This window comes from Cnephaeus nilssonii, assembly GCF_951640355.1.
Source record: "Cnephaeus nilssonii genome assembly, chromosome: 9".
Classification (NCBI taxonomy): domain Eukaryota; kingdom Metazoa; phylum Chordata; class Mammalia; order Chiroptera; family Vespertilionidae; genus Cnephaeus; species Cnephaeus nilssonii.
In genome coordinates, this window is record NC_137080.1 from 85766693 (window position 1) to 85780619 (window position 13927).

Below are 13927 nucleotides of genomic sequence, written 5' to 3' on the forward strand. Positions count from 1 at the left end.
AGCCAGGGGCTTCACTCCCCTCTCCCCCTTTTCTCCCTCCCTCTGCGTTTTTATTAACTCCATGCACCCCCCACACACACCCAGCGAAGTGAACACTCAAAGCCCAGAAGAGCGAGCATCTTGAGAAATGGGCACAACTGCTTCAGCCTGTCTCCCCAGGTCCTTGGACAGGTTTTCCTAAAGTTGGGGTGTGCAAAGAATGCCCCACCCGGAACAGATTGCCCCCCTTCCCGACTGATGCCAGGTGTCACTGCAGCAAGAGAGATTGGATGGCCCGGCCGCTTCAGTGAGTCACAGCTGTGGGGACCAGGCGGCAGGCGCCACATGCCACCAGGTAGCCAGCAAGGAAGCAGGAGGTTTGCACGGTCACTTCCGAATAAATATGGGTTTCCTCTGGGTAATCGAGGACTTTCTATAATACCACCTCACCCTCCTTCACTTTTTGGTCAACATCCGACTCAAGCATACCTTCCCACCGGGTGTGAATGCGCGCACGTGTGGCCGGTCACTTAGTCATGATTGGGATCTGCACTCTCATCCAAACACTCCGTCCTCATCTCCTTGGTAGCACTGTAACCTCTTGAAGGAGGTGTCCCCGCCCCCCCCAACTGGGGCTCTTGGAGGTGCTCCCTAAAAATGGATATGAGGACCCCTTATTGTTTCAAATTTGGTAAAATGTAAATCCTAAGAGACACCCTCAACTTACACCTAAGAAAACTCCTCCCCATGTCACACAGCCTCCACATGCGACACAAACACATCACACAGAATGCACCCTCCAACCTCCCCCCACATCACCTTCTCCACATGCAACCCCAACTCCTCTTTCATGTTCAAAGTCAAGGGCCACCTCTGTGAGGCTGTCTCTGAGTTCCACTCACTCACAGTTCCCTGTGCCCCTGTAGGAGACCATTCATAGCTTCCCTTAGCACATCTATCTATATAATAGAGGAATATGCAAATTAGCCAGGACGCTGTAACATCACGACTGAACATCAGGAACCTGAGGCTGCATGGCACCTGGCCGGGGCGAGGGACCTCAGGCCACACCCCCTGCGCCGGCGCCAGGCTGGGAGGCCTCAGGCCATGCCCCTCACCCCAGCGCCGGGCCAGGGGACCTCGGGCCGCACCCCCCACCTAGCAGGGTTTGACAGGGGACTTAGGCCACGCCCCCTCCTGGCACCAGGCTGGAGGACCTGAGGCTGCACCCCCCACCCAGAGGGACTTGACGGGGGTGGGGCCAGCCAGGTCTGGGTCTCACCCAATGGGGGTGGGCTGGCTGGGTCTGGGTCTCCTGCGTTTTCAAAGTGTGTGCAGGTGGTGGGTGGGGACTTGACTCTAGGTCTCCCTGCGCACCCCAGACTCTGACAGGAGAAAGGTTTTCATATACATTTTACTAATTTTCTTTCATCTCTGACACTTCTATTATAGAGAAAGGGCAAATAGCAATATTAAAATATTTTCTCTAATTAATCGCCTTTTAATGTGCACAAATTTCGTGCACTGGGGCACTAGTTTTATTATAACGAGCTTAGCCTGTGAGTTCCTTGAAGATGAGAAGGCTCCTCTTCTCTGCACATCTAACATCTAGCCTTAGCACATAGTAGGTGTTCAATAAATGCTTGTTGAATGGGAAGGGCGAATCCATGCAAAGCACACGCATCGGCTCAGTGGTCCTGGGGCTCCTTGCAGCAACGGATGGAGGCTGCGGCCACAGGCCCTGGAGGGTTCCACCAGATCAGCCCCGGCGCTTCCATGTCTAGAGAGTGGGCCTGGAGAAGCTCAGGGGGGGAGCTGGGGAGGTGTCTGGACCCCACCCTGGCTCTGTGCTACCACCGTGCAGCCCAGAGGCGAGCTGAGCCGTGAGTTCCTTCTGAGGACTATCTAGTATATTATTATTTTTTTTTTTGATGTTTTTATTTATTTTTTTTTTTATTTTTTTTAAATTTCTTTATTGATTAAGGTGTCATATATTTGTCCTCATCCCCCCATTCCCATCCCACCCCCCTCCCCATGGATGCCCCAACCCTCTGTTGAACTTAAGCATTGGTTAGGCTCATATGCATGCACACAAGACCTTTGGTTGATCTCTCCCCCCTCCCCCCACCCTCCCCATCCTCCCTCTGAGGCCCGATAGTCCGATCGATGCCTCCTTGTTTCTGGTTCTGTTCTTGTTCATCAGTCTATGTTGTTCATCATTTCCCCTAGATGAGCGAAATCATGTGTCACTAGAGATATACTTATAAGAATTGAATGTGCGACGAGCAATAATAGTTATGCTGACAGGCAAATGAATCAGTCTGTAGTGAGTTTCTTTCTGGTCCAACAGTTCTTTTGAGACCCAATATCAATGTCCACCAGTTCCTTATGAGTACATGTCGGCACTGACCCCTCAGCTCTGGATGGTGGACAAATGGTGGTAATGCAGGTCCGACTCCCTCTGGTTTGGTCTCGGCCGGATCCAGGGGCACGGCTTCACCCGGATCCAGGGGCCCACGGCCTCACCCGGACCCGGGATCCAGTCTCACTCGGATCTAGGGGCACACAGCCTCGCCCAGACCCAGGATTCAGCTTCATCCGGACCCAGGGGCGCATGGCCTCACCCGGACCCAGGGGCGCATGGCCTCTCCCAGACCCAGGGTCGCGTGGCCTCACCCGGATCCAGGGGCCCACGGCCTCACCCGGACCCGGGGCCAGGCTCACCCGGATCCAGGGGCCCACGGCCTCACCCGGACCCGGGGCCAGGCTCACCCGGATCCAGGGGCCCAGGGCCTCGCCCGGACCCGGGGCCCAGGCTCACCCGGATCCAGGGGCCCAGGGCCTCGCCCGGACCCGGGGCCCAGGCTCACCCGGATCCAGGGGCCCAGGGCCTCGCCCGGACCCGGGACCCAGGCTCACCCGGATCCAGGGGCCCAGGGCCTCGCCCGGACCCAGGGCCAGGCTCACCCGGATCCAGGGGCCCAGGGCCTCCCCCGGACCCGGGACCCAGGCTCACCCGGATCCAGGGGCCCAGGGCCTCCCCCGGACCCGGGACCCAGGCTCACCCGGATCCAGGGGCCCAGGGCCTCCCCCGGACCCGGGGCCCAGGCTCACCCGGATCCAGGGGCCCAGGGCCTCCCCCGGACCCGGGGCCCAGGCTCACCCGGATCCAGGGGCCCAGGGCCTCGCCCGGACCCGGGGCCCAGGCTCACCCGGATCCAGGGGCCCAGGGCCTCGCCCGGACCCGGGGCCCAGGCTCACCCGGATCCAGGGGCCCAGGGCCTCGCCCGGACCCGGGACCCAGGCTCACCCGGATCCAGGGGCCCAGGGCCTCGCCCGGACCCGGGACCCAGGCTCACCCGGATCCAGGGGCCCAGGGCCTCGCCCGGACCCGGGACCCAGGCTCACCCGGATCCAGGGGCCCAGGGCCTCGCCCGGACCCGGGACCCAGGCTCACCCGGATCCAGGGGCCCAGGGCCTCGCCCGGACCCGGGACCCAGGCTCACCCGGATCCAGGGGCCCTGGGCCTCGCCCGGACCCGGGACGAGGACTATCTAGTATAAAAGCAACAATGGCGACACCAGCACCACCACACCCTCCCGCCCAACACAGAAGCATCTGGGGGGCGGGTTCAGCCGGCGGCCTCAGCCGCCCCGCCCCCAGCCCCCTCCTGGTCTTGCTCCCCGTTCTGGAGCCTGCGCACAATGCTGGTGAGGTCCAGGCTTCGCGTCAGCGTGTCCAGGAGCATCTGGTCCTTCTGGACGCCCTCCATGAACTCCTCCAGGGACAGCTCCCCTGGCGGAGAGAAAGGGGGTCACGGTGAGGAGGGGGTATGGCTCCTGGGCAGCACTGCACCAGGGCCCAGAGCTGGAGTCTTTGGAGGGGCACAAGGCCACTGCTGGGGAAGTAGCTGTGAGGGGGGCAGGCAAAGGAGCCAGAGACCAAGGTCAGGTCCAGGAATCCCTAACATCCGGTCTGTGCTGGGGCCCTACACCCTGGTGACCCCTCCCCGGGGGACCCCGGCCGCGGCCTCCTCACCATCCCCGTTGACATCGATCCTGGAGAACACTGTGTCGGTGAACTCCTCCGCACTCATGGTTGAGTCGCTGCAGGGGTTAATGGCTCGGATGGCCTGGGGTGAGGAAGAAGTGAGAGGCCCATCCTAACTCCGAGCCTCCGTGGTGGGGCTGTGGTGGGGCTGCCGTGGGGAGTGGAGGCAGAGCTGGGACTTAAGAGCATATTCAGTCTCTTGGGACACAGGAGGAAACTGGGGCCCAGAGAGGGGAAGGAACGTGAGGGTCAGAGCTGCCACCGGGACCCCCGTTCCATCCTGTCCCCTGCAGAGATTACAGCTCTACCCTCTGAAGACCCAAACCCCCTCTAAGCTCGGTCCTCCAGCCGCTGCCCCGCCCCAGGCCGGCCCTCTGCACCTGGAGTTACCCGGATGATGGTGAGCAGCTCGTCCCGGTCGATGCATCCGTTGCCATCCACGTCGTAGAGCTTGAAGTACCAGCGCAGCTTCTGTTCCACCTTCCCCTTGAGGACCAGGCTGAGCGCCGCCACGTACTCCATGAAGTCGATGTAGCCGTCCTGGGCGAGGGAGGCCGCCTTGAGCCCTCTCCCACCCACCCCCTCCCGCTGGGTGCCCACCCGCTCTGTCCTGGCCGCCCAGAGCCCGCCCGCCCTGCCCCAGAGGCTTCGGTCCACTGACAAGCTACCCCGGCTGGGCTGTGGGTGGCACTTGGGCTGTGGCGGTCTCTGCTGCTTCCCGGTGCTTCTCAGACTCGAGCCCTTCCAGGGGCTTGTGGGCGGGAGAAGAGACATGAATTCCCAGGGGCCGGTGGGGGCTGGGTGAGCTTTCCCAGCTCGGTGAGGGCAGGAGGTAGATGTGGAGGAAAGGACTCAGACCTCGCTTGTTTCTCCTGTGATAATCATAACGGTACCTGCCTCCGTGGGATTGTTGTGGGGTTACATGAGTACATGTATGGACGGCACTCAACACGCCTGGCGTAGAGTAAGCACTCGGTGTTAGCTGTTATTATCACCGCTACTGTAAAGAGATCACTATGCTGTCCTGTGTTGCCCCTGGCAACAAACATCCGGACAGGGCGTATGGGATCACAGGACAGGAGCACCCACTCTGCTGGGCCCAGGGCAGGGGGCTTAGGGTGGCTTCCTGAGGGAGCCGAGCCCTCATGGGCTCTTGGACATTTCTTTAGGGTTCCCCGAGTGTTCACCAGCTGACCGTCTGCCCGGCCCGGCCAGTCCTACCACGTTCTCTGCCCCCCTCGCCCCAAACCGAGTGAGGCTGGTGAGGGAAGCCTATCTCGCAGACAGGCTGTGCCCAGTAAGGGCAGGAGCGCTGGGTCAGAGCACGTGGACTCGGGGTCCGGCCCCCACTCCCCCACTCACAGCCAGGACTCGGGCCCAGGAAGTCGCCGAGAAGCAGGAGGAACTCTTTCACAGGCAGAGCTGCCCACGGAAGGGCCAGCCCCGCTCAGTAGTGAGCTCCCTGCCACTGGAAGGGTGCAAGCAGAAGCCAGCGCAGTTACCAGGGATGTGGCAGGAGCCGGGCGGCACGGCCTCTGAGACCCGGCTCTGTGCCGGCCTTTGGCCGTGGGTGAGGCCGTACCCACGGTGAGCCCACAGCGAGGACTGTGGTCACAGTGAACATCCGTGTGCTGCCCCATGTCCAAGGGCTTTCGTACACGCCTTCGCCCCTGGGTCCTCGCCCATCCGCCTCCCAGGACCGCCGTGGAGCGAGGCCAGAGCAGCTCGGAAACAGGCTTCCTCTGCGGGGACTCGGGTGAGGATGCCTCTGCTTTTCGTTTTTCTCTCTCTGTGTTGTTGGAAACTGTACAACGTGCTGTATTACTTGTGCAGTTTGCTGTTGTTGTTGTTTAATGGCTAAAAGGACCGATGGAGAGATATGGGCTTTTCCTTCAGAAAGCCCTAACCGCATCGTAGGAGAGGGGTGACCTCGGACGAGCACGCGGCTGCCTGGAGGCCCAGCGTCCTCGCTCTGAGACGGCAGTGGCAGTGTGCGCGCTTCCAGACGGGCTGTGGCTGGTTCAGAATGACACTCCAACAAGCTCGCTCCTTCTTAGTGCTTCCTGTGCCGAGCGTCTTACTCGTTTTGCTCATTTAACCTCACCACCGCTCCCCGGAGCTGGGAGTTTCTGTCCCTGTTTTCAGCGGAGAAAGCCGAGGCTGAGAGAGGTTAGGCCGCACAGCCAGGGAGTGACACATGCTTGCCTGGAAGCCGGGCCTCCGCAGTCCCCCCGGCGCTCGGACGCCGGGGTGGGACATTCATACTGGTTTGGGCGCACCTGTGTGGCTGCGGGCACAGCCAAGCCCTCGCAAAACTTAGAAATAAGCAAAGCGTATGTCTGTCCCCCGGGTCACACTCCCACTCACTCCACTGTACCCCCAACCCTGCGCACCCAGCCCAGCGCCCTTCTCTCACTCGGGGGCGGGCAGACACTTTCTGTCAAGGGTCCGATGGCAAATATTTCCGTTTTGACAAAAGGTAACCGCATGGGTGTGGTGTGTTCACCTGTAGATGTAGACCCAGGGCCATTGCCTGCACACCCAGCTCTAACTCCCTCTGTATCAACGTCCTGGCCAACCCGCTCGCCTGCTCTGTGCTTGGGACAATGGGACTCAGACCGTTGGTGTCCACGAGGCACTTGGGATGTCACAAGGATGCTCTTCACTTCAATAACTGATTTTAAACGAATGTTAGTGTGAGATATAAAACTGGCCATAAACTCATGAGTCCGCATACACCCATTTACTCATATAACAAATCCCTATTAGGTACCCACTGCGCTCCAGGCACTGATTTCAATGACACACTCCCTGCCCTCAGGGAGCCCACATTACAGCGGGGAGACAGACATGAACAGTGGCTAAATGCTGTTCAGTATCATGCATTAGAAGGCAAGACGTGCTCTGGGGCGGGACTAGGAAATGCAGGGGTAGGGTGCTCCCAGTAAAATAGGGTTTGAAGCAGGAGGTCAGGGCAGGAGACATTTGAGCAGAGACTGGTCGCAGGGGAAGGTGTGAGCCAAGCAGCATTCTGGAGGGAGAGCGTCCCAGGCATCACCAAAGCCCTAAGGCAGGGCAGGGGGCAGGGGCGTGGCATAATCCAGGAAGTCAGGTTTGGGACAGTCAGGTGGCTGCATGTGACAAGAATTAAAGAGATGGCGTATGCATGACTCCGGTTAGGCAAATACAAGGTTGGTGGTCGCCCCTCCCTGGTGTCATACGTGGGTGGGATTTTAGAGGGTCCTTTTGGAGACATGTCTTACCCCCAAAGGATTTCCTTAGTACGTGGGAAGCTGAGCGATTTGGGGCGTCGGGTGTAAGGTACTGAGGTTTTCCCCGCCCGCTCAGGAATTATGGCTCCTTCTGGGAGATTTGGGAGGCCCAGCGTCCTGATGCATCCCTCCAGGTCTCCCTGCTCAGGCTCCAGGACTCTGCTCCCTTGCGCCCCCTTCAGGAAAGCCCTCATGATGCTGCTGCCCTTGAGGCTGGGACTCAAAGCTCATAATCTGCTTTGGCCCCTTGACCCCAAATATGAGCGAGTTTTAAATAGCCTCTGAGCCCCAGCTTTCCCCAGAAGCCCCGCCTACAATGGTGTTTGGCTCTCTGGGTGGTGCGCGGAGCTGGGAAAGCTCTGGGCAGCCTCTCCCCAGCGTGCGGTGGACACCCCGCAGGGCATCCTCACACCTCGCCTTTCCGGTGAGCGCCAGGCGGGTGGGGACCAGCCAGGCTGGGAAGACCAGCTGTGGGTTCTTCCACCACTACATCTGGACTGAATTGCTCCAAATAAATGCAAGATTTGCTATTGAAAAACTAGCAAACATCCTAACTAATGCTCCGACGTCCATGGCAGACACAGGTGACTAAGCTGAGGCTGAGGGGCAGAGAATGGGTTCAAGGTCACCCAGCTGATGAAAACTGGGGGCCCAAACTCACGGGGCCTAACTCCTTTGTCAGTGTTCCCTCCAGCTTCTCCGGAAGGCTCCGCCCAACGCGTCCAGTGATTCCTTGAGGAAACATACACTTTGCCCACCTGAGCAAGGGGAACTGACGTCACTGGGTATTTTGGAGTTGGAGTGGCCTGGATTCCCCGGTGGCCAGGCAACCCCGCCTGTCCCCAGCCTAGTGTCCACAGACCATCACGGGTGACCCAAGACACGTGGGCCTGCCCATCCCGGACCAGCGGGGGTTGGAACCTCCTCACCCTGCTCTCTACTCCCCACACCACCTTCTGCATCCTTGTGAGCTTCTGTGCAAGATCACCACATGCGGCATCAAGCACTTAGTAGGTGCTCAGTGACTGTCTTGTAAGCGTTCACACTTGTTCTGGAGTAAATCCGAATGTGCGTGTGGAAGGCAAAGGGAGCCATTCAGCTCAGTCTGCGAGTACTAACCCGGGGCCTGTCTGTCTTCCCCTGGGAGCCAGGGCAGGGATGGTCCACGTCCTTCCACACCCACAGGGCCTGGCTCTCTGTAGGTGCTCCATGAGTGTGAGACCAGTGTCCCTAACGTGGGCATTCAGCCTCCCAGGTGAACAAAGACTGTGCAAACGAAGCCCGTCCTCGGCAGTCCCTGCTGTTCTCACATCTGCTCCCCCTACCCACACCCCCCAGCGCAGATGGGGGCCCCCTCCATCACCCACATCCAGGCCCCTGCTCACTTTGTTGAAGTCAAAGGTCTCAAACATCTGCTCCACATACTGGCTGGTCGACGGGCTCAGGTTCTTGAGGCCAAAGAACTGGCGGAACTCGTAGAGGGTGAGCTGGCCCGAGGGGCACTCGGTCATGAACTTCTTGTACCACTGGTGGCACTCGGTGCTGCTCAGCTCTTCCACCGACTTCCCCTCCATCACGTTGCCCATCGTGCAGGCCTGCGGAGGCGGACGCCTGCGATGGACAAGCCCTGTGCCCCACGCCCCCTGCACAGGGCGGCTTGGCTTTTGAGAACTGGGCCCTCCTGGCTCACAGGCCTGAGTCCTCCAGGTCTGAGCGAGGAAGGCGCTGATGAACCAGTTCAGGGAAGTGTTGGGAGGAGGTGAGCGGAAGAGAAGGTAGTGGGGCTGAGCAAGCCGACACCCAAATCCAGCAGATGCCAGAGAACCGGTTACAAGCCCCCTAAGTCCTTGCCGCCAATGGCTGCTCCCGAGGCAGAGGAGCGAAAATAGAACCAACCTGAGAGGACCGAGGCCCAGGATTACAGCCCTGAGCTGAAGATGAGAGGATTTTCTTACCCGGTTGGCAGTCTCCTTATCCCTTCTCACCAGGACAGATGGGTGCCAGCCAGCAGCCGTTCTGATCCTGTGACCTCCACTCCCTTCTCGTCCTCTTTGAGCGGGCTCCTCCCTCAGAGGAGTGGGGGTACACTGAAACAGAGCGCTCCCCTTCCAGAGCTGGGGCTCTTGGCAGGGCTGCTGCGTAGTTACCAGGCTGTGCACTGGGCTTGGCCCTCACAACTGAGGGGTTCCAATCCCTTCATGATGGCTCACGTGAAAGGGCGCTTGGGTGATGCAGAGTGTGGCTTCCAAGACGAGTCTGAAGCAGCCGTGGGAGGGAACGCCCTCCTACAATACCCTGTGCAAGCATTTACAGCCGTGCGTAGACACTCACGGTCCAGTCCTGACCACACTCTTCATACTCCCGGAGGCTGCGTCTTTCCCATCCTGGGCGGCATGAATTCAGCCCTGCATCTGACTCTGAACCCGACACCATCACCTCCCAGTGGCCCGGGGCGTGTGTGTGCGTGAGCGAGAGGCTGGGGCACTCACGCATGGGTGAGCTGCTACCTGCTGGTCCTGGAAAGCTCCCGGGCCGAGCCGGAGGGCCCACCTGGGCAGCAGCAGCTGGCTCTGACCCTAGTGGGATGTCCTCTGGCCATAGACGAACAGCAGTTCATTTGTGGAGCCAGCATCCAGGTGCGCTTAAGCTGGATGCTACTGGGAAAGTCCGGCTCTGCCCCTCCCCAACTTCCCCCTCCTCTACACGTGGACCATGCCTGTCCCCACCTCAGCCAGAGGGACCAGCACCCACATTTCTGCTTTCCCAGCAGGCACTTGGATGGTGTCCAGGTTGTACACGGGTACACTAGCACAAAAGTGTTTTTTATACTTGAGGTGCCTTGTGGGGGTGGTTTGTTACCTCAGCTAATCTACCCTCTCCTGACTGACACAAAGACTATAATTTTAAATACTGCACAGCCCAGCCAGTGTGGCTCAGTGGTTATGTGTCAACTTATGAACCAGGAGGTCACAATTCAATTTCCGGTCAGGGCACATGCCCAGGATGCAGGCTCAATCCCCAGTGTGGGGCGTGCAGGAGGCAGGCGATCAATGTTTCTCTCTCATCATTGATGTTTCTCTCTCCCTCTCCCTTCCTCTCTGAAAGCAATAAAAATATATTTTTAAATAGATAAATAAATACTGCACAAATGTCACGAGTCTTTCTAGCAGCACCAGGCTTGCCGAGCCCCTCTCAGGACCCCCAGCTGCGTGCCCGGCCCTCCCACGCTGCCAGGCTGCAAAGAGAGGATTCTTTATTCCAGGTGCAAAGCACTGTTTCTTCAGAGTGAAGGAAGATTTTTATATTCACAAGTATGTATGTAAATGTACTTACCTACACTAATAAAAGAGAAAGATGCAAATTGACCATACCTTTGCGATGCCCACCAGCCAATCAAGAGTGAGTATGCAAATTAACCCAACAAAGATGCCAGGTTAATTTGCATACACAGGCGCTGAGCAGCCAGGGGCATTCCATACCACCCCAGCTGCTCCGGGCCTCTGGGCAGCATGGGAAGGTGGAAAGGTGGCTCCAGTCCCGAGCGAAGGTGGTGCCAGCAGCCAGGGGAAGGAAGGCCCATTCTTGCATGAATCATAGTGAATCAGGCCTCTAGTATGTACATAAAATGTATAACTATATAATGACATCAATATACTTACATATGAATTAACATATAAATGGCATGCAATCTATGTTACATATAACATATATTACATATCAGAGTACATGCATAAATATCTCAGAATTGGCCAGGTGATGCTATAGTAACAAACCACGCTAAAACCTCAGTGGCTGAAAGCATCACAACTTTATTTCTTGCTCACACTACTTGCCGGTGGACCTTGAGCAAGTACCTTAACCGCCCTGGGCCTCAGTTTCATTCTTAAAATGGAGCTGAGGGTGCCCACCTCACAGGGCTGGTAAGAGGATGGAGTGAATTAAAATCAATAAATGGAAAGCATTTAGAACCGGGTCTGGCAAAGAGTAAGTGCCCCATATTGGCGGTTGCTGCATTAGTTCGTATCTGCCACGGTGGTGGCGTGCTGTTGACTGAGGATTAGGTGCCGTTACATTGCATCTTGGGCACAGCAGTGTCGCTGGATGACAGCCAACCCTGTCTCTTGTCCCTTTAATCCCATTAACCATGGCCCTGCCCTGTGTGTGGGGACAGACATCCACCTGCGGTCGGGCTCCAGAGAAGGTAGAGGCCTTAGTTAAAAACTCATTAGATCAGCCCCGTCCCCCCTCCCCGCCCCCTTGCCTGCCTCTCCTACAAGACGCTGCTGGAAAAGAGACTTGTTTTCTTAGTCTCTTGGGCAGCTAACGTGGCCACATGACATGGTGCAGCCAAAGAAATGCGAGTGAAGGTCTGCCAGGGATTTCTGGGGAAACTGCTTTCCTGATAAAAAGTGATAACGGAGCCGCTGGTGCTGCCCACCCTTCCCCTGCGTTTGGCCTTGAATGTGAGTGCGCGGCCTGGAATGCTGGGCCTTCCTGGGACCTGGAGGCTGTAAGCAGAGGGAAAGGCCACGAAAGCCAGAGATGTCAACCTTCACTGTGGAGCTGCTGAGCCCCTGGCCATGCCCACTGCCTCTGCACGGTGCCGGTTATGTTTGGAAAAGAATCCCCTCTTCATTTAGACAAACACACACCCGAACCCTCAGAGGCGGTTTGAGAATGAAAGCACCAAGGTGGCGGTTCACATGCAATTTTGTGTAAGATTGTCAGGCTGTGGCTCCTGGGCCTGCAGGTCAGCTCAGAGGTGCGGCCAGCTCTGTCCAGGAAGCTCAGTCACCACCTTCCCCCTGCAGGACACCCACTGCCGCACCCCCAGGCTGTGCCCACTGCCGCACCCACAGGCTGAGCCACTGCCGCACCCACAGGCTGAGCCACTGCCACACCCACAGGCTGAGCCACTGCCTGGCAAGGAAAGGAGTCCCGAGTGGTGGGGACCTGTGCCCTGCCCCCCCCCCCCACCCCAGCAGCCCTTCCTCAGGCAAACACCCCTTTCAGCAGCTCAGGATGCTGAACCACCAGAGCAAAACCCTGACACCCGGGGAGGGCTCTCCCTTCTCGACCAAGAAGCTTCAGGTGGAATGCGCCAAAGCGCTCCCGCACACCAGAGACCGGAGGGCTGCTTCGCTGCCCCTGCCTCGTGGGGCACCTGCCAGGTCTTACAGCTTCTCCCTCCTCGGTGGCCCTCTCAGGCCCACTCTCCTTTCTCCCTAAAGACACGGACGCCAAGTCAGGGAGGCCTGGTTCTCATTCCTCGGGCCCCAGGAGAGGCAGTACGCGGAGTGGACGGGAAGAGAGGCCTCGTGGCTCCCGGGCTGCTTTGTCTGCAGGAATCCCCCTGGGACAGATGCCACACCAGAGGGACAGGATCCACCTGGCAGAATGGCGCCAAGGAAAGGGACAGGTGGGCAGTGCCGGAGGGGAAGCCAGGCCGGGAAGAGACTGGAGGGGCCACAAACCCGGGCCTGACAATCCCCTCCAAGGCTGCCCACCCGCCCACCGCCTCCCACACGGAAACACAACAGAACCCGGAGCACCAGCTCGGCTCCTGGGACCGTCCCACCCAGACCCACTGGGACCCGGCCGCTTCTTTAAAAGGTTCCTGGAGCCTCCGTGGAGGCTGCTCTACCAAGGTGAACCTCCAGGGGGAGACCATCCTTCAAGGGACGGAGGAGGCGGCAGCTAAGGGAGTGAAGACGCTGGCCTCTGCCCCCACTGTCCCCAAGGCTGTCCGGTCTGAGCGGACGGAGGTGGTTCTTGTTCATCTTGGAGGCCCGAGGACCCAGGCGGCGCTAGGTGTTCAGCAGGTGGATGATTGGGTGGATGGAGGATGAAGACGTTTGGCTGTACATAGACGGAACACCTGTATTTATCTCTGCTCCTTTTCCAAATCCCACTACAATGGCAATCAATGCATTTTTGCCCAGCCAGCGTGGCTCAATGGTTGAGTGTCAACCTATGAACCAGGAGGTCACGGTTCAATTCCTGGTCAGGGCACATGCCCGGGGTTGCAGGCTCAGTCCCCAGTGTGGGGTGTGCAGAAGGCAGCCGATCAGTGATTCTCTCTCATCGTTGATGTTTCTATCTCTCCCTCTCCCTTCCTCTCTGAAATCCATAAAAATGTATTTTAAAAAATAATAATGAATTTTTTCAAAGCTACACACCCACGGTGGGGCAGGGAGGGGAGAAGGAAGACAGCCGATTGGAGGCTCTAATAAAATTGTAGAAAACAGGAGGCAGATGGACAAGCGGTAACTGTCTGATCAGAGTGCAGAAAGTTGAGACTTAAATGCTCTCAAGGAGCAGGAGGACGTGGCAGTTGGCACAGTTACAAAGCCTCAGGATGCTCAGGAGGGGGTGCAGAAGGTGCCCCGAAGGCTGGGGTGCACGACCTGGGGCGGAAGCATTAGAGGACAGATGGGCAGTTAGTGGAAGGAGCCATGGCCTCCCCAGTGCCCTCTTCCAGGCGGCAGAACAGGCATCTGCCCCTCCTGACCCTGGCCGAAGGTTATGCTCAGGAAGAGAGAGGGCTGTTCTGAAAACTGGGGCGTAAAGGGAAGAGTGAGACATGCCCTCCCCCCACACACACACCCCCGCCCCGCCGCCTCCAG

General features: G+C 58.5%; 1 protein-coding gene across 1 annotated transcript; it reads right to left on the reverse strand.

Annotated features, from left to right (window-relative positions):
- Nucleotides 1-3610: 3610 nt before the first annotated feature.
- GUCA1A (guanylate cyclase activator 1A) lies at nucleotides 3611-8887 on the reverse strand (the record flags this gene model as incomplete). The annotated part of the gene is made up of 4 exons (XM_079780619.1): nucleotides 3611-3774; nucleotides 4018-4111; nucleotides 4420-4569; nucleotides 8687-8887. 4 exons carry the CDS (start codon nucleotides 8885-8887, stop codon nucleotides 3611-3613), a joined length of 609 nt encoding a protein of 202 aa, XP_079636745.1.
- Nucleotides 8888-13927: the final 5040 nt, after the last annotated feature.